At 42.0% G+C, this 19926-nt stretch overlaps 1 protein-coding gene across 2 annotated transcripts in view; it reads left to right on the top strand.

The window, feature by feature from the left end:
• l(3)76BDm (trafficking protein particle complex subunit 8 homolog l(3)76BDm) overlaps positions 1 to 19926 on the top strand; it is an 82474-nt gene that overhangs the window by 14154 nt on the left and 48394 nt on the right. Inside the window, exons 6-12 of one of the 2 annotated variants that reach the window (XM_077647841.1) lie at positions 6093 to 6171; positions 7244 to 7347; positions 7936 to 8094; positions 9157 to 9263; positions 11721 to 11871; positions 18242 to 18345; positions 19098 to 19374. In XM_077647841.1, the coding sequence (XP_077503967.1) occupies positions 6093 to 6171; positions 7244 to 7347; positions 7936 to 8094; positions 9157 to 9263; positions 11721 to 11871; positions 18242 to 18345; positions 19098 to 19374 (981 nt within the window). The remainder of the gene's footprint in view (positions 1 to 6092; positions 6172 to 7243; positions 7348 to 7935; positions 8095 to 9156; positions 9264 to 11720; positions 11872 to 18241; positions 18346 to 19097; positions 19375 to 19926) is intronic. The other variant, XM_077647842.1, reaches the window with a different exon arrangement.

Here is a 19926-nt window from a genome sequence, read left to right on the forward strand (position 1 = left end):
GCCGGCTCTCCCATTGCTCCGCACTTGGTGTTTTGTGTTTGTGGAATGCTTGATTTCTTCCGCACTCCCATGTGTCATGATATAGTGTTGGTTTTGCTCCGCACCACGGGCAGTTGGCGCTATACTGTGTGGGGAACATCTTGTTTAATATGTATAAGTTTGGGAAGGAGCCTGTTTGCAGTCTTCGCCATCCTGTGGCTTCCTCCTTGGGTAATGCTTTATGTGGTGGGTGGTATTGGAATCTTAGCCCCTTATATAGGTTTAATAATTCTGAATAGCTGTCCCTGCAATTAATCTGGGGCCCCTCCGGGTTTAATGACGTTCCTGCTCGGCTGGTCATTCCTCGAGCTAGGTTGGCTGCCCCTTCGTTGCCCCTGATCCCTGCGTGACTCGGTATCCAGATTATGTTGTGTATTGGTCGTCCCTCAGGGAGCAGAGCTCTACTGAGGATTTTGAGTGCCGTGCTGCTAATTCTGCCTCTAGTATAGTTCCGGCACTCCTCTTGTGAATCCGTTAAGATGTTAAGGGATCTCCCTGTCCTATATCCTTCATTCGCTGCCAGGGCGACAGCAATCTCCTCTGCCTCCATTATGTTAGATACTTCGGCTGTGAGGCTTGTGATGTGTTCTCCGTGGTAATTTACAACTACTGCTACCGCGCTATTTTTGTGTGTTTGGGGGTATAGGGAGGCATCAGTGTAGACTGTGTTGTCCCGATGCCCCATGTTCCTCTCATAAAATTCTGCCCTAACCTGTCTCCTGTTAGCGTGCAGGTTTGGATCCATGTTTCGGGGGATAGGTTGTATGCATAGCTTCTTTCTTAGCGGGTCTGGTATTGCGGCCCTGCTATTTTGTGGCTTTTCTATTTCCCGACCTAGCTTTGTCAGGAGTGCCCTTCCAGTCGTTGTGTTGCTAAGTCTTCGTATTTGTGCCTTGAGCTGGCATTCTCTTAATTCTTCGAAGGTGTTGCTGATTCAGAGTTGCATGAGCTTGTCGTTGGATGTATTTCTTGGGAGATGAAGAGCTGTTTTGTATGCCTTCTGGAGTATTGTCTCCGCTTGCTCCTTCTCTGCTTTGATAGTCACATGGTACGGTAATGAATATGTTACCCGGCTGACCACTAGGCTGTTGACTAGCCTGAGTGTGTCCTCCTCCTTCATGCCATACCTCTTGTGCGCTACTCTGCTGATCATCCGGCCTACTTGTCCTGCCACTTTGCTTAGCAGGCTGAGTGTATGACTGCACTTCCGGCTTCCTTGCAGCCACATGCCGAGGATTCTGATCATCTTTTGTTCCGGGATGTTCTGGCCCTCTAGTTTTATTTCGAGTGGAGAATCCGTAGGGTGCCTACCCACTCTGAGGAGCTCAGATTTTTCCATGGAGCATTTAAGTCCTCTTTGTTTTGTGTATTCTTCAATGCAGGTGGCAGCCTCTTGTAGCGCCTCCTGCTTCTCCCCCAGTGAGTCTTGGGTGGTCCAGATGGTGATATCGTCTGCGTACATTGCATGACTAATCCCCTGGACTTGGCTGAGTTTCTTGGCGAGGCTGACCATCGCTATGTTAAAGAGTATTGGCGAGATTACTGAGCCTTGCGGAGTGCCCTTGCATGGCGTTTGAAAGGTGTCACTCCGCAGGTCTCCTAGGCCTACCGTCGCTGTTCTGTCTGTGAGGAAGCTTCTAACGTAGTCATGGACCTTCTTCCCGCAGTTGGTGGTGTTAAGTCCTTCCATAATGGCGGCATGGGATACGTTGTCAAAGGCCCCTTTAATATCGATGGCCATGACAACGTTCTCCCCGTTCTTTGGAATTGTTTCGAGTACCTCTTCTTTTAGTTGTAGCAAGGTGTCTTGGGTTGATAAATTTGCCCTGAATCCATAGTGATGGAAAAAGTTTTTCTGAATTTTTTGCTTGTTCTATGGTCTTAGTGTAATGGATTGGTTTTGTTTAGAAATTGTTCCAGCTATACTCATGGGAACAGATGCAAAGTTATCTTGATTAGAGGTCTGTATTTTAAGCTGACACCTGCCTAGAGTGAAACCTTTTGGTAAAAGGCCTCTGTCATTTTTCTCAGGACCATACTAGTTTGATAGAATACCTTCGTCCTACCATAATATGACAGGCAAATGTGCCAACCAAAGTTGTTTGACCTGCATGTAGTCCCAGTAATGCCTGTTCTGGATTAGACAATACTGGATTAGACAACTCATTCCACCCAAAACCAAGGATTTTCCTTCGCAGTCGTCAAGAGATCTGAGATTAAAAATTTCTTTTCTCATTTAAACTCCTTAGAACCAGATATTCAGTTCACGCTAGAGGTGGAACAAGAAAACTCTCTGCCCTTTTTGGACATCCTCATATCCCGAAACCACAGTGCCCTTCAATTCTCCATATACCGCCAACTAATTCACTCAGGCCAGTATCTCCACTTCGCTTCGAATCAACCGACAGTCCATAAAGCAAGAGTGGTGAAGACGTTGTTCAGAAGAGTTGACACACTGCAGCACAGAACTTGACAGAGAAAAAACAACTCGCGATATTCAAAGAACTCATCATGAATGCCTACCCAAAAAACTTTATTCGAAAACCCATTCGCCTTCAAAAACACAACATGATGCGCCAAGAAATCAACGCACAAAGACCAATGCCACCACCAAAATACGTCACTCTGGCTTATGTCGGAGGTGTCACCAAAACCATTGCCTGAATTCTGAGAAAAGGAGGTCTCCAGGTTGCGCACAAGCCTACAAACTGTTTCGCTTTGCCTACCTGTTCCCAAAGACTGGCCGCGGCGACAAAGAGCACAAGGCATTATCTACAAAATTCCTTGTGCCGACCGCAACGCAAGTCATTGGCGAAACCAAAAATCTCAAAGAAAGTATTCGGCAACATAAAAACGACGTCCACAACTTTGCAAGAGAACACAATCCTCTTGCCGATCATTCCGAAAACTTGGACCACAGAATCAACTTTGACGAAACCAGCATCCTCGGAACGAAAACAAATTACCAGAAAAGGCTCCTACTCAAATCCTGACACATCCAAACTGCCCCGAACAACATCAACCACACAAAAGGAAACCTGCCGCCAATATATGTCCAGGGATTTAGCTCTGCAACTCAGAAGATAAGTCGCCTCCCCACAGTGCAACAACGTGACTCGCAGCCTTAACCACCCCCCATCTCCAATGCCTTTTGAATCGCAGCTTTTATTCTTTTGACTTCCTGCTCCCCTCCATGCATACTTAAAGACGCTCGCTACTGCCCCCCCTCACCCCTGATGAAGGAGCCGAGCCAGCTTCAAAATGTTGGGTTTCAAATTAAAGTTTTTGATTGGAGATGTGCAGAGTTTATATAAGTTTTCAAACCCAACCAGACAGGCAAATCTGTCAAAATGTTTAGTTTTCAGACAATACTTGTCTTGCTAAAGGTTTGGTTTGGTTTGGTTTTATGGGGTTTAGCGTCCTTAAGTGACTCAGGGGATGAGGGACGCCGTAGTAGAGGGCTGCAGACAATTTTGACCTGCCTGGGGTTCTTTAACGTACACTGACATATCACAGTACCTGAGCCCCTAGCATTTCTCCTCCATCAAAATGCGACTGCTGCGGCTGGGATTGAACCCACATCTTTCGGGTCAGCAGCCGAGCACCATAACCACTGAGCCGTTGCGGCGGCTTGACCTAAACATGTTTGTCCAGAACAAACGATTTTAATATGAAATCTGTTTCATGTCCAATCCCTGCAGTAATTTTTAATTTTCTCATAGCACTTTCCAGTCTCGCATTTTGCTGTTGCAATAAACAAAGCCAATGTGACCTTTGTCTTATCTGTCTCTCGTGATCAAGGCAGTACAAAGTCTTTCTGGCCAAGACTTTTGTCCTGTGTGTCTTCATTAAAGCAAAAAAATTTTTCTCCACAGTTCATAATGGGCTAACTATTCTCATTTGACTCTTTTGTCAGGCTTATGTTTTTGGCAGTATACAGTCTTCCTGACCTAAAAGCTGTTTTGTAGTACAGTGGAACCCCCCTGTATTAAAGTAACTCGGACCAGCAAGAAATACTATTTCAGGGTCTTTATCAGTTGTTGGTCATGGCATGGCTGTGTCTATACTGTCTGGCTGCTTACTAAGCACGAAGTGTTGGTTTATAAAAGAAACACTTAGAAATACCTTACATCCTGCTTTTATTGTCCATTTATGTGATAATTATTTATTTTCAGTTATCACATGTTATCACGTTTTCTACTTCGTTTACGTCTTGTGGAAGTACTGCATTTGTACGAATACAAGGTGGCTACGAATGTAACGCCAGTTTGATTCCATGTGAAAAACCAAAGCTTTGCATGACCAAGGCGTCGTATTCCGTTGCCTCAGCGTCATTTAAGAGGTAGCAGTCAAGAAACGCGCGACACTGTGAAGCGCGGCAAAACCGCCTATGCAGTGCCACCGCGCCTTGTCGCCGCTTCCCCGTGCTTCGTGCTACCGTGCTACGAACGCACGGTGCGAAGTGCAGTCCTCACTGCACTTTTACTTCCTTTCTTAGCGACTCGCGCGGCCTTCTCTCTACGTTCATAGCCAGCTTTACTTTTTATGTGCGCGCCGCGCCCTTTGCCTCACGGCTTCAAGGTCTTCGAAAAGTTGGCTTCTCCGCGCGGCTTTCGAGCTTGGTGGTGAAGCCACCGCAAAGCGCGCCATTTTATTATATTTGGTATCTGCAGTCCATTTCATACGTCAGGTGCAACGCTGTCAAAGCCAGCGTTCTTGTTTGCGCTGCCTGCGTCCGCGCCCGAAAAGTAGAGCGTTCCTTGCGGTGAGCGAAACATAGTAAATGCTTTGCCTGCACGCTTACTACATTACACATTTGTCATGAGCTTAATTAAATGCCGTCTTATTGCAGACAACACGCTGTCGCTTTCTCGTGACTCTGTCACAGAACAAGCGCGGAGTAACATGGCTCCCTTTATTTTCCCGTCCGGGCTGCTTCTTTACCTTTTACAGCGTTTCACCTGATGTATGAAACGGAGTATACAGGCCTCGCGATCCTAGACTTCGCGCGTGCCACGATGTCATCATTCAGCGGGAAGTACATCGCCACGACCAGACGCTATTTACTATAGCCATTTCTTCGAGAAAAAAAATCTCGACTATAACAGAAAAAAGTACAGTCATCTATGGAAGGTGAAATGGGATTGCAGTTTCACTTCACTATATCCGAGTTTTTACTATAACTGAGTTTACTATAGCGGGGTTCTACTGTACTTGTAGTTTGTTGGCGGCAGACTGCCATTTTATGCCTAATCTGGCCTAGTGCATCAGTGTGCTCTGATTTTGGATTTGAACATTGGTAGCCTTCTGCTGAGAGGTAGGCTGCAGTCCTGCGGTTATAGGTAATAAAATGTATCGCATGGAACTTTTCTTTTTGCCCTGTAAACTGCCAAATAGGCACAAAGATAATGCTGGAACACAATGTGGCACAGTTATGATAAATAATAAATAAGGTGAGACAAATAGTGCTGTTTCCTGAGGGTTGGGCGAGTGTTGCCTGATTGGCCTGGCCTTGCTACACCCATGGTTAATGCAGGGCTGTGGTACTTCTATTTATTAAAGGTCATTCCTGCTTTGCAGCTTTTATCTCTGCTGTAAGCTTAATTTTGCAGAAGTCTAGGGTTTTCCAGGGGTGTACTAGTGACATATTGGTTTTATGAATAGGCTCCATATTTGGTACTTATATGGGCCTATCTTGGTGAGGTTTGCGAGATGTTCTGTGTAGGGAATATTCCTGGTTACCTCGGTGATTGCTTGCACTTGTATCTGTAATGAGTCATCTTTTTGCACATATGTCATCTTTGCATGTTTGTCTACTGCCACTGAATTGCTTTGCAAGGTTGCCTTGAACACATTTTATGCTAGTTACTGATTTTTATCCACTAGCTTATTTATTCGCTATTAAAAATTGCCAGTATTCATTTCCTGAAGTAAGCATGCTTTGGGTTGATATAATTTAACTTGTTGCCTTGTCCTCCTCGTAGATTTTTTTAACCAAAGACAGCGCACTTTCTCTCTTTTTTCCTGTCCTGTCTTTAATGTCGCATCATCAGCAGGTGATTGGAAGTCTGGAAGGCCCTGCCACACTCCGAGAAAGCAACTCTTCTCTTGATGAAAGTGTTTTTCAGCAAGGTAAATATAATACTTTCATGCTAGTTTGTTTATGGCTTGCTTGAACTGGTGAATAAGTGGTGAAAAATAAGTAAGTAGTGGAATTTAGAAATTGTAATGTAAGTTAAGGAAGAATACTTACATCTAGATGTAAATAATAGACCATCATGGGACATGTTCTGTTATGTGCAATTTGCTGCAGCTTCAGTGCTATCACTGTGTTTTGCATAAAGAGGATGACTTATCGCGTTTTAAAGTACAGAAGGCAGTAACCATGAAAAAAATTAAATTAGCCTTGGCGCCTTTTTTTGCTGTTTATGGCGACAGGGTGCAATAACGTTGACATTTTGGGTGAAAATGCCGTTAAAAATAGTTAAAGATGATTCTTGCTTTTCGTGATGAATGTACAGCCCCCGTTAAAAATATATAGCCCAAGGGGTTTGCTTCTAAGGTGTTTAGCCGGGCTCCTTAGCACATCTAGCAGTCCAAAGCTTGGGAGGATTGAGGATGCAAAGCCATTCCTCTTTCGAGAGATTATGGTTGCTGAGGATACATAACGAGGCATGCAGCAGGCCTCACAAGCAAACTCCTTGGTCTGTATACTCTTGACAGGGAGGTACATATGCACTCAAAATGGCTGCAGACACTGAGTGTTGCCATGTGAACATTGGTTTGCCACAACTTTATGAAGGTAACAGGCACTGCTACTTGTGTCATGCAAGTAACAGTGTCTAAGAATCTTTTTGTTTAAGGAAAGAAATTAGTTTTGACAAAAACATGGCAGGCCATGTGTTGAACGCACCATGGGCATAGTATAATAAATTCTGCTCCCTTGTGGGAAGGCTTGCATTGCCTGAAGCTGACGTTGCATCCATGGTCATGTTTGGGAATGGGAGTTGGCTGCAGAGGATGATAGAAGTACTCATTTGTCTGCTACTGTCTCACAAATGAGTAGCGGTTCATTTTTTACAGTGTAATTATTATGTTAAATGTGCATCCGTTTTTGTCAACATGATTGTGTGGCTGTTGCTTTGTCCGAAGAGCATCTTGAACTTGACCTGAGTGCAATGCCATTTTGTGGCTTCTTTTCAAGGGGAAGAAGCCGTGCCACTTGAGCAAGCAGCTAAGGAAAAAGGCGGTGTGCATCACCCATTGCTGAGCAGTGGCGACTCTTCACCACCCACCTTAGAACCACCGGTGAGCCATTTCTGGGTGGCATCATTTGGAGCCTTCATTGCAGTGATTTATTGTGTTATAGCTTAGTGATGAGTCATTTGAAAGCACCCATTATGAAGACAGCTTGTAGTCTCCACAGAGTGTAATGAGAACAAGCCTAGTTTGGCTACTGTAACGGGTGCATTTTGCTTATTTTATGATTTGTAATGTGTGTTGCAAAAGGCAGTGCAAACACCCACTCATCCAAGTTGGGGCCAAAAGCACAGATAAGTGATATGTATAGCTGTGGCACTACTCGAAAGTGCTGTCTTCTAGATAGCTTATACCAGCTCAGAAAAGAAGTGTGAGGCTTCATAATTAATTTCAGACAGCTGTTCCAATAATGTAAAAAATTGTGTTGGGACAAAGTGGGATACTGAGGCACTTGTATTTAATTTTTGTTATTGGCTGCAGTTTTGAATTTTCTAACATAGAACATTCGGTTAAATAATTTTTTTAGTCTTATGCTTTAGTTTTGTCTTATCGGCTACTGCACGAGGCTTTTTGAATGTATAGACTAGAAGACTCACTCAGAATTTCAGAGGACTGTGTTTTCTCTTTTGTGCTCAGCTGGTGGAAGAAAAGGGTTGGCAGAGAAAACCTGGAAGCCGTCTGGGCAGCTGCCTAACACAGAGTGATCAGGCTCGCCTCCGTGTCTTTGTCCAAGAATTTTGCAGCCAAGCACTGGTTCCCTATGTCGAGGAGCAGATGCGAATTCTCAATGACCAGGTACTGCCACTTCCAGCTATAAGCTGTACTACATAAACTGTATTGCTTTTTTGCGCCCTTTTAATAATAATAATAATAATAATTGGTTTTTTGGGGGAAAGGAAATGGCGCAGTGTCTGTCTCATATATCGTTGGACACCTGAACCAGGCCCTATGGGAAGGGATAAGGGAGGGAGTGAAAGAAGAAAGGAAGAAATAGGTGCCGTAGTGGAGGGCTCCGGATTAATTTCGACCACCTGGGGATCTTTAACGTGCACTGACATCGCACAGCACACGGGCGCCATAGCGTTTTTCCTCCATAAAAACGCAGCCGCCGCGGTCGGGTTCGAACCCGGGAACTCCGGCTCAGTAGTCGAGCGCTGTTTTTGTTTTCAAGCAAGAGTGGTGTAATTTTAACATGCTCTCTGCAGTAGCTACCAGCACTCAAAACTATAGCTTGTTCAAACTAAATGTGAACATGGGTTAGAAAAATAGCAGGCTTTACAAGTCTGTAGTCTGCTGTGTTATTGGTGCATCCTAATCACTGGCATTTTTTTTTCATTGTGTCTATTCAGTTAAACCGAAATGGTTAGCCAACATTTTAATTGTTCATTTAATGTTTGAGGGGTCTGTAAGAAAGTTGTAGCATTGAAAAATGCCTAAATCTAGTGCTTTCATCAGCTTATGTTCTGTGCTGTTCTTTGGCCCAGAAAGTAGGTTAAAAAATGCAAAAAATTCCTTGGGAGTAATGCATTGGCACATAATTGTTGCAATCTAAAACATGCCAAAAGAACGTAACTGGCCTCATGTCTGGCTATCTTTTCCCAGACAGGCTGCTCTGCTGTGTTTGTGTGGGGCTTATTGGTTATTTTGTTTTGTTGGATTTGATGCACACACTAGTAGATGAAGGGGATGTGCTGATTCTGTGATGCATCTACAACTTCCAGTGCTGCTTGTGTAGCACTAGTGTTGCAAGTGGCTATACTTACCTCATGTGGGATGGTTTCAGGGAAATCTCTGTTTGCACTTTTGACTTCAATGGGTAACAGTAGTGAGAAATGTATGTTTTGTTTATTTTTTAAGGTGACAAACAAAAAAGGGATTCATAGGTCTCTGATGAGCATGAAGAAGTTATTTGCTGGAAGCAAGACAAATCCTCAGGGACCCCATGCTTCAGTCAACTCAGTTGTGTAAGGCCTTTGCTCTTTTTTATTTTACCTTGCATAAATTTTCAAGTCCTTATGCTGAGAACAAAATGACTCTCGGGGAATGCATATGACAAAAAAAATTGAAGTGGATTTTTCTTATGGATTTTTAGTAAGAAGTTGCACCGGGGAAATGAGAAATATTGTATAGTGGAAGTTTTTGATTTAATTTTGATTATCTGAGGTTCTTTAATGTGCACTGACATTTCAAGCCATACAGGTGTTTTTGTATTTTGCCCCCATAAAAAAATCTGGTGGCCGCAGCCAAGATTTCACCCTGTGACCTTGTCCTCGGCAGCAGAACATGTCCAACTGTGCTACATTGTGGCAGGTTTTCAAGTGAACTCTTGGGTTTACTGAACTCTGCAGCAGTCAGACTTTTCATGATTAGGAACTGTTTTGATATTATATTGAAAAGAGTGGTGTGCACTGTTAAGGTAAATGGCATGTGAAAGATACAAAAAGGTTTTTATTTACAATTTATAGTAGAGGTTTTCTTGTATTGTTTTCACTCAGACAGACTATGCCGCCATATTTTTGCCACAGCCTTGAGATTTGTTACTGAAGAAGAAAATATTCACTTTCAATGGAAGCATAATGCAATGTCCAAAGTTTTTTGAACTATGTTTGTTGTGGCTGCAAAATGGTCTCAGAGGGCCAGGTACTCGTGAGAGAGTGCTGGGCCCCCTTAGTGTGAGCGCTTGTAGTTGCGGGGACACCTAAATTGGCCTGTTTTATGACAGGTGTACATAGGAAGTAAAATGGAGCTCATTTTTGTTTACATCGAGGTACCACACATTATTTTGTACAACGTAATTTTTAGTAAGTGTTGACATGATGTGTTTGCTCGGGTAAACTGGGAGAGCATTCTAGCGCGCTTTTGTACAAATAAGCGTGTATATCCTGCTGCAAAATGGGAAGCATCAATTTCTTAGAGGCATAAGCTTGGAAGGCTTGTATGTTTGTATGAAACATTTTTTTCTCCTTGTCAGTTGTTTTTTCTTGTCAGATTTCCTTTAATTTCCAACCAAAATTAACAAAACTTGGCATGCTGATGTAGTTTTTTGTACAGATTCCAAAAATGCTGTTATTTTTTGTGTTGGCCAGTTAGGTCTTAAGATAATTACAAACAGTGCTCTAAAGTTTATGAAAACAATAGGAAAATAGCCATTTAACAAGAACTTATCATTAATGCATTGCTAGATACGAGAAAGAATAAGGAATACAATGTTGCAAGCACTTTTTTTATTGGATGATTATTTTGTATTTTATTAAACATTGAATTTCAGCAGTAAAAGCATGGCAACACAGTGGTAATACAGAGTGCCATTCTAGGACATTTCAAGGCAAAATTGAGAAATGTGCTTGCAACATGGTGTACTCCTCATATTTCATGCTGAAAAGAAAAATATTGCTTTATCTTCAATAGATGTTGAGATATTGGATTCACAAACTCGACAGGAGTCCAAAATAACATTTTGAGAAAGTGACAAAAAACTAACAAAACTGAATTTCATGGCAGGAAGGGAAAAATATTAGCACATTCGCACTTGGAAATGGTTAACAAGCCCCAGGAATGTAATCTGATTGACAGTCGTACTCTTACATTTAAAGGGACAGAACACTGAATTTTAAGAATCCAGTTTTTTTTTCAGCCAAACCGAAAGCTTGCCGTCTAAGGTGCCATATTCCGCAACGGTTTTATCAGAAACACTAGGAAATTTTTACCAAGAATTTTTAAATCGGTGCATGCGCCCGTTTTTATGTATCCCGATGCTGGAAACCATGATCAGTGAGCACAATGGCGATTGCACATCGGAAAAAGCACTGTACCAACAACTAACATAGATCTCACCTGCCATACAATAATAGGATAATTTTAGTATATGGAGTAGCCTCAGTTTGTTACCATACCCAAAGCTGTTATGGCACAGTGATTTATGGCTCGTCAGCAAAAGTTTTAGTACACCATGGTTGCCACTTCATCCAAGAAATTCAAAACACTGTGGTGCCATCTAGTTGCAAAAGCTAAAAGCACGTGATTGACAATGCAAATGGAGCGTTGCTTTTCATCGAATGGCGCACTGGAGAGAGTGCAAACTATAATAAAACATGACGAACACTCCTGAAAGAAAAAACACAGTGAATTTAAAACACATATAAGCAATATTTTACCCTGATGTGGTCACATGGTGGATTTCAGTGATAATGGCGGTTTTTGCCACAGATGGCTTTTTGAGATTTTGGCAGCCAAATTAAAATTCTAAGTCCTCGTTTCTTTGACATTGCAGTGCTGAATTCTTAGAATTTGAGGCACAATCTTTTTATTTCTGTCATAATCTCATGACACGTTTTGGTCACTGTTTGGTCCCTTTAACGGCATAAAAAGGAAGCCAGTGGCTTGTTTTGAACATCTTGCTTACCTTTTTGCCTCTTCTGCAGGTATGGTCAGGATGCACCAGAACTGCAGGTGCGCCGCCTTGGAGACTTGGCTTTTCTCTTCCAATTGTACGAGTTTGCCTACCAGGCATACCATAGTGCAAAGAGGGACTTCAATGGGGACAGCGCTTGGCTTCACTTGGCAGGAGCTCAGGTAGGATCTAGCAGTAGTGTTGTTGCAACAATATGTTTTAAAACTTCTGTACAACATATTGCGAAGCTTTTGCATAAACTCGTTGAGATATGTAAATTTTGGGGTGCTTCTTGTTTGCAAGCCCGTAGCAGGACATAGGAGAGGTTCTCAGTGTGTCCTGGGAAGTCAGCACAGTGACTGTGGCCAAGATAACAACTTGTGTTATTTTGTTAAGTGGGGACGCAAGTTTGACCAAAAAAATGGCTAAAAAATTGCTTTTTTATAATGGTTGTATCCGCTTTAATGCCTCGTTTTTTTATGCAGTCAAGAAGTTTCATTGCTGAAACTCGGGAAGTACCCTAAAAAAGCTTGTTTCATGCACCATGGCTGCTGTGCATTGCAGGGAAGCTTTCAAACAATGGGAATTTTTTTCCATTACGATTTTCTGCTTGTGGAGCAGATATCTTCACTACTGTTTTACCATATTTACTCGAATCTAGGCTGTCCTTGATTCTAAGCCGACACCCGAAAGTTGAAGGCCAAAAAAAAAAAAAAAAACTTTCCTCGAATGGAAGCCGACAAAAAAACGATTGAGAACGACAGCAGGGGCAGCACGCAAACGGCATTTATTTCCATGAACCTGCTGCTCGTCGTCGCTGACCTACTTGTCACTGTCCTCTTCGTGCAGTACACAGTTTTCTGTGCCATCAAGTGCATGGGAAATGCTGCACTTTCAGAACGAGTGCGCAACAAAGCTTTCCAGGATGTCATCCCAGGCTGCAGCGATCCAGCTAGCTGCAACTCCTAGCGACGCATGCTTGATGCAGCCTGTTGGAGTTAGCTGGGTTTTTCACTGGTCCCGTGGAATGCTTCATTCTCTTGCCAGCTCTCTCGCTTTATGCTGTAGCACTTCTGTGGTAACTGGAAGTGCCACTGACCTACCTCCGTGATTTCACAAATGGCTTCTCTTCAGGCCCGTGAAGGCCTTCCTTATTGCGGTCCAAGCAAAAAGTTCATCACGAATACTATGATGAAATCCTCGAATCTAAGAGTTTCATATCTCTTGCTTTTAAAAAAAGTATCGGCCTAGATTCGAATATATATGGCATCCATTTTTACCACGCTTGTTTTGTTGCAGTCATAGGACCATAGTGCAGGTCAAGACATTCTGTAGTTTTTCAAATTTGAGAATTTAAATTTCTTGTATGAAATTTTCTTCTCACTCCAGATATGTTAACGGACACTGCAACGAAAAAAATTTAAAACAAAAAGTTGTGCTATGCAGAAAAAAAAATTCTCAGCATGTCTTGACCTGTAGCATGTCAGTAGGAACACAATGAATGTTGAACCAGTGTTCTGCCACACCTTCTGACCTCTGTAGCCTTTTCACAAGATTCAGAGGAAAAATATATGTACTATAAAACAATTTTCTGGAGAAAGAAGTGAAATTTTGTGAGAATACTTATTAAATTATTTCTGACATGCTCAAAAAATTTCATGCAAATACATCAATAAATATTAAAAGTTTTGCTGAAAGCGGCGTCTCCCCTGAAATCTGGACCTTGTGGACTACTATGCCCTTGACTAAAGCATTTTTTGTGATAGCACTGCGCTTCTTTGCTTTGTACCTTGCATCTACCTCTGACTGTGTAGTTCTAGCTAGCACAGCTGAATTGCACTTCAACATTGCAAGTTGTACGGAATGTGAGATGCTTTCATGAGTTTGTGCAGCCAGAGTAGAACATTATGATGCTGCTCTTGAAGGGGTGAAAATGAGCTGTAACAGCAACCATTGAAAACGATGTTTCAATGGGAGCATCGCATAGCTAGAAATTGAATGTTTCTGGTGTGGAGGGTGTATAGAGAATACAAAGTTGTTTGTGTATGGAAGTTTCTGAATTGCAGATCAGTGCTAGGAAGTGTTTGGAATATCTGAAGCAATGACAAATACATTCTTTTTATTTGTTACTGTGGCTAGCTGTCTGTGATATCTTCACCAGCAGTGCTGCATGCAGTACAATAGCAAGGCTTATTGGGACATGTATTTCCCAGTTTTATGCGTGCCGTAAAATAGCGAACATCCGTCCATATGATCATGTTTAGGAGAAATTTAAAAACACTGCAAAGACACATCAAGTGGCCCATCGTTCGGTATCTCCGCTGTGCTTATCGCGGAAGGGGGGGTTTGAACGCGGCAATGAGATCATTCAGACGGTATGCTGAAGCTCAAGGTCAAGCAGTTCGCAAAGAAAAGCTTAGGATGGTTGAAAGAAGGAACCAGAAAGGAGATCTAAAAACTCCGTGAGCATGATGAATACGCGGTCATGTTATCTGTCTCTTTACTTTCTACCCATATACATTCGTTTTTCATTACTGTTTGTTTTTAATGATCTTGAATTTAATGATAACTCCTCAAACCAAGTAAGGGCCCACTCCACCATGTGCCCATTATGGATTTTCACGCCTGGACCTAACAAGCGCCCATATATATATATATATATATATATATATATATATATATATATATATATATATATATATATATATATATATATATATATCTTCAAATTTTAGGTGTGTGCTTGCTCAGTATTTTACTATAGGTTTTGCATATGCACCAAGCAGTGCCGCTGAGCACTCAGTAACTATTGTGGCTGTAAAACAGTCAGTTTAGTATTTGTTTTGTACCTGAAAAAAAGTCTTGATTTGATAGCAGACTCGTCATGGGCAGCATCAGCCATATGCAGCCTTAATAGTTGGACCCATTGCGGTGGCTCAATGACTTTGGCGTTTGGCAGCTGATCCCCACGCCGCAGGTTTGATCCTGGCTATGACAGGTGTATCTCGATGGAGGTGAAATAAAAAGCGCCCATGTGCTGTGCGATGTCAGTGCACATTAAAGAGCCTCAGGTAGTCTAAATTAATCTGGACGCCTCCACTACAGCGTCCCTCAAAGCCCATGTATTGCTTTGGGGCAATAACCAAACATCATATGCCACATATGGTACTAGGGTTGTACGAATACTTGAAATTTTCAAATAGCGAATAAGGTATCCTCCTATTCGATTTTCTGGGTGAATCAAATAGTGCGTGTTCAAAATTGTTCGAAACGAATCAAAACCGTTCTTATGTTTTCAAATAGTTATACTGAGGACTACAGTGCAGTAGCAGCGTATTAAGCAAGTTTCAGATAGCTTTCAAATAATTGGGAGCAAGTTTAAGTAAGGCACACTGCAGATTTTTTTTCAACAAATGTTTGAAAACCTTGGCCCACTCCCATGCTGCCATGATTGGTCTGCGTGGGAAGGTGGATTCAGCACCACGATACAATCTATTTGTTTAGTGCCATTCATAATGCTCATATGTGTATATGGCCTTCAAGATTGTGTGACATTGCAGTGTTCAGCCAGGTTTAGCAAACTTTCCTTCATTCCCAATATCAGGGGCTATGGCTCAAACTCTCGTCCTTGTCATTAACAGAGATTTATTGCTAGTTTGCTGCCGTCATCAGTAGCAAAAGATAATTTTCCTGTTCATGTAATAAGGGTTGTAGTGTTAATAACCGACTTTGTGTTGCATGTCCTAGTGAAGATCAGTGTTGCGTCTTTTGACAGCTACAGCTTTATGGGGGGACACTGGTCTTTGGGACCAAAAAATGACCCCAGGATCGATTTTCAAAAAATGACATTTCTGGAGTCAACAGCTATTATTCTCCAACTCTACCAGTTTTTTCCTTCTGAAAATCAGTATTTTGACCATAATCTTAAATAAATTTAGGTCATTTTGTGGGCTCAATTTGCGCAGGAGCAGACGATTTAACGGCATGAAAATTGTGGACCTGGCTGTCTTAGTATGTCGATATCTTGGCACCTAGGACGGATAGGTAATTTTGCTTGCTAAAGGAAATTGAGGTTGCGGTGGTTGCAATGATCAAAGAACAATTAGCCGATGGGTAGCTTAGTGTTTATGGTGCTTGGCTGCTGACCCAAAAGACGCGGGTTCAATCCCGGCAGTGGCAGTGGCATCTCAATGCAGGTGAAATGTTAGAGGCCTGTTTACTGGGCGACTTCAGTGCACGATAAAGAACCCCAGGTGGTTGAAATGATCCGGAGCCCTCCACTACGGCTTCCCTCATAGCCTGAGTCGCTTAGGGACATTAAACTCCATAAACCTCAAAGAACAGTTGTTAATCACGGTGCAAAAATTTGACTTTGTAAAGTTTATCAGTGTATGATATTCACACCTTGGAATGTTGCTATTCCAAGTGGTGTTAAATTACTAATAAGGGTAAAATGGACAAACTGCTTTGGTTATTGCACTTTTACTCATTAGACTATGTAGCCATGCATTATAAATTATTTTTCATTCAGCAATTTTTTTGTACTGAGGTATGAATCAGTGACTAATTAGTTATCATAGGAACTAATTTATGCAGAAAGCAATATAAGATTTAAAATTGGCACAAAAAACTGAGCAAGGTGGTATAGTTTCATTAGGCTTGGACAAAAAAAATAAGGAAAATGGGTCTAAGATCGGTGGCCCCCCCTTAGCTCCATGACTTATAGCACTGTCGCTAGTGCTGTGCTGTTAAGCATGAACAGTCTGCCCAAGTAGTTAATAACTTTTTTCTCACTATTTGATTCGTATTAGACTTGGTTTTTAACTACACGATTTGTATTGGATTCGATAGCAAAGCTAGCCTATTCATATTCGATTCAGCTTTGAAAAATATTATTTGCACACCCCCAACAAATGTGTTAGTAGGTGTGGAGTTTCTTCCAAAGGCACTAAATTGAAAAAAAAAAAAAAAACGAATATTTAAGTTAAGGAAATGGCAAAAATCGAACATTACACCATTGATTTATCTCTTGTTTGCCGTTTGAGAAAATTTGTTCTGGACATCACTTGTGAAGTAGTGATCGACAAAGAGGTATTTCTGGGCCCCTTAAACAGCTGTATAGAAAAGGCAGGCACTTCTTAATCATATCAGTTTTGCCAATTCCTTGGGCTGTTTGGTAACAGTAATGGTCAGAGCCTTGAATATGCCCAATATGGTACATATATGGCTCATGGGAATAAATGCTGTCTTGTGTTTCTTGGGTGTTTGGCCTGCTGTGCCCAGAAGTTATTAATAATAAATGGTTATGAGGAAAAGAAAGGTGCAATAACTGTCTCACTTGGGCTAGACACCCGAACTACGCCACCCAGAACTATTGCCACCCAGGAGGGAAGGGATAAAGGAGACTGTGAAAGGAGGTATAGAAAGAGTCGCCATCGTGGAGTGCTTCAGTTACTTTTGACCACTTGGGATTTTTTAGTGTGCACAGGCTCGGAGCACATGGGTGCCTTTCGCATTTCACCTCCTTCAAAATGTGGCCACTGAGGACGGGATTCAATCCCATGACATTGTTCTCGGCAGCAGAATGTAAATGCTGAGCCACTGTGACAGGTGCCCATAAGTTAGTTTGGGCAGTGGGGCACTTATGCATTTTTGACCTCTTGTAATGTGTTCCACTGTTCAAGCTGTACCAGTATGTAGTAACTAAATGCATTACTTTTTTGCCCCTCAGACATTTTTTTTTTCTCAGTAGTTCATTGTAGTACGCTGTCATGCTCCAGATGTGTAAATTCATTATCGATCAGTGGCAAAGGCACCTGAATGGCATGTTTGCATTTAGCAGTACTAATTATATTCAGTACTTGCTTCTGATTCATATTTCACTGTGATGACACTTGTTATATTGTAATACTGCATGCATTAGAAGTTGCTAATTGGCACATGAAGCCAGCGCGTGTAAATGATTTTTGCCTACATCCAACTAGACTTTTGAGTTTTGTTTGTGGTGCTCAGAACCCAGATACTATAGCTTGTCTAACTTCACCTTGTCATCTAAAGATTGTAGCCATGTTCCCGTACTTTAAAAGAGCCAGCATTTTGTTATTTTTGTACTCTAGAATACAGCCTTAAGTTTGCGGTGCTTTCAAATCCACTCAGAAAACACCTGACAAAGGTTTTTGACTTAGTTTCCTGCTACGTATCTCTTAAAGGAGAGGTGCACTATTGTGGTGTGTGATCAAGGTTTGATGTGGACGAGGGGCTCAGAACATCTTGAGTGGTACAAGTAAAATTCATGAGAGGAAAGCAGGCTACTTGAAGCTTGCTGTGTCTTTGGGTGAGGATGTATTCTACATGGAGTATTTCTGTGTAAACTCTGTACTTAAATGTTTGAAGCTTTTAACACAACTATAGTAGTGTCACCATTGCCTGCAGTTTTTTTCTTTCCTTTTGTTTGTTGTCAAAGTGAGGATGTGAAGGCGGTATTTGTCATTTATGGTGAGTTATTTGTTGACTAATTAAAAATATAAAATGCTTTTTTTTTTTAAACTGCAGGAAATGGCTGCCCTGGCTGTGTTCATGGCTGGTGTCAATGCTCAGAGGCCCTTCCCTGTGCGTTATATGGATTCTGCCATCGACCTGTATTTGAACACTTGCAAGTGAGCTTGAAATCTTTTTTATTGTGAGCGGAGCTAAATTTCAGCATATCTGTGCATTGGAAAAAAAAAACTTTTTTTTTTGCTTTTTGCTTGGATGCTAAAATGTAAGTGATGTTTACAAGTTGTAAATAATAAGACTGGTACTGGGAATAGTTGGTTAAACACCTTTGCATGTGCTACTTTGAACTGCAAGATAGGACAACACACGCTCAAACAATCTACGAACTTACAACTATTTATTGCATGCTTTTTATAATTCAGAACACATACCTTAACACCAAAAAGAAGAGAGGAAAATAAAACAAAACAGCTTCAAAAAAGAAAGAAAAAGGGGTGATTATCGTTACAGTTGTGAAACCTGCAGCTCCACCTCTTTTACTGTGCAAGTCAAATAATTTGCACCTCGCTAGCCTCGAGGACGATTGAAGATTTACTGATGCGTGATTTCGAGCCTGATCTGTTCATAGAATTTCTTCCAGAATCTCTTTTTCTTATCTTTCTTTAGTGTGCCCAGCAATGTGCTTTTTTCACAGTTCGGGGTGCATTGAAACTGATAGCAATAGGATGAAAGATTGCCACGGTGTGTTGCCTGCTTCTTGCGAGGAGGTGTAAAAACCTTTTTGAAATTGAAATCCGTCGATCTGACATTCGCTACGATTTAATAAATTCATGCGGTACTGTGTGAGGCAGAAATGTTGCACGAAAAAGAATTACGAATTTGCCAAATGAAGCCTGTCTTTCTCTTTCCTTAGGGTTCCCCACCTTGCAACACGAGCAGCACTGCTGAGTGCAGAGTGTTTGTGGCAGGTGGGCCAGGCATCGGTGGCGGCTGGCCAGCTGATACGGCTGACAAGTGAGGGCTCAGACTTGCGCAGTGCCCTGTTGCTGGAGCAAGCAGCACTGTGCTTTCTGCGTGCCACACCCACTTGCCCGCGGAAGTTTGCGTTCCACCTAGTGCTGGCCGGGCACCGCTTTGCAAAGGCAGCCCATCGGCGCCATGCACTACATGCCTACTCACAGGCGCTCCAGGTGAGGCCACTATCTGCGTTGGATCTGCTTGTGCTGGAGGCCTAGTTCAGTGGCACTTGTGCCCATTTAAATTGTGTTGAAATTTGGCTCATAAGTTGACCAGAAGTGTTTTTCTCGTGGGTTTCGTTATTTTTATTAAGACAGAAAAGAAGACTGGAAGATGACAGATGTTTACCTTCATGTTTACAGTGGCGGTTGACTCGATGCCCAGACTCAGTCTGTACTGCCAGTGTTTTCAGCTGTGTGCTTTTATCCACGCCTGTGAATACTTGCTGAAGACGTGGAAGAAAATGTTAATGCTGCTTTTTAGTTGTACGCTGATATTTGTTTAAATTATCTAATCATGTTTTAAGGTTTGTCTTCATTTTTTTCTAATCTTTGCATGTTTTTTTTTAGCACACTGCCACCAAAAAAAATTGGGAGCCCTTTTTAAACTGTAGCTGGTCCTGTATTGATGTGTGATGAAATACCCTTTTGTGTCAGATTGCAAAATGAATTATGATTAGTTGTGGCTATTTAAGAGTTGGAATCTCAGTGCTCTGATCACTTACT

This window comes from Amblyomma americanum, chromosome 1, assembly GCF_052857255.1.
Source record: "Amblyomma americanum isolate KBUSLIRL-KWMA chromosome 1, ASM5285725v1, whole genome shotgun sequence".
Taxonomy (NCBI): Eukaryota; Metazoa; Arthropoda; class Arachnida; order Ixodida; family Ixodidae; genus Amblyomma; species Amblyomma americanum.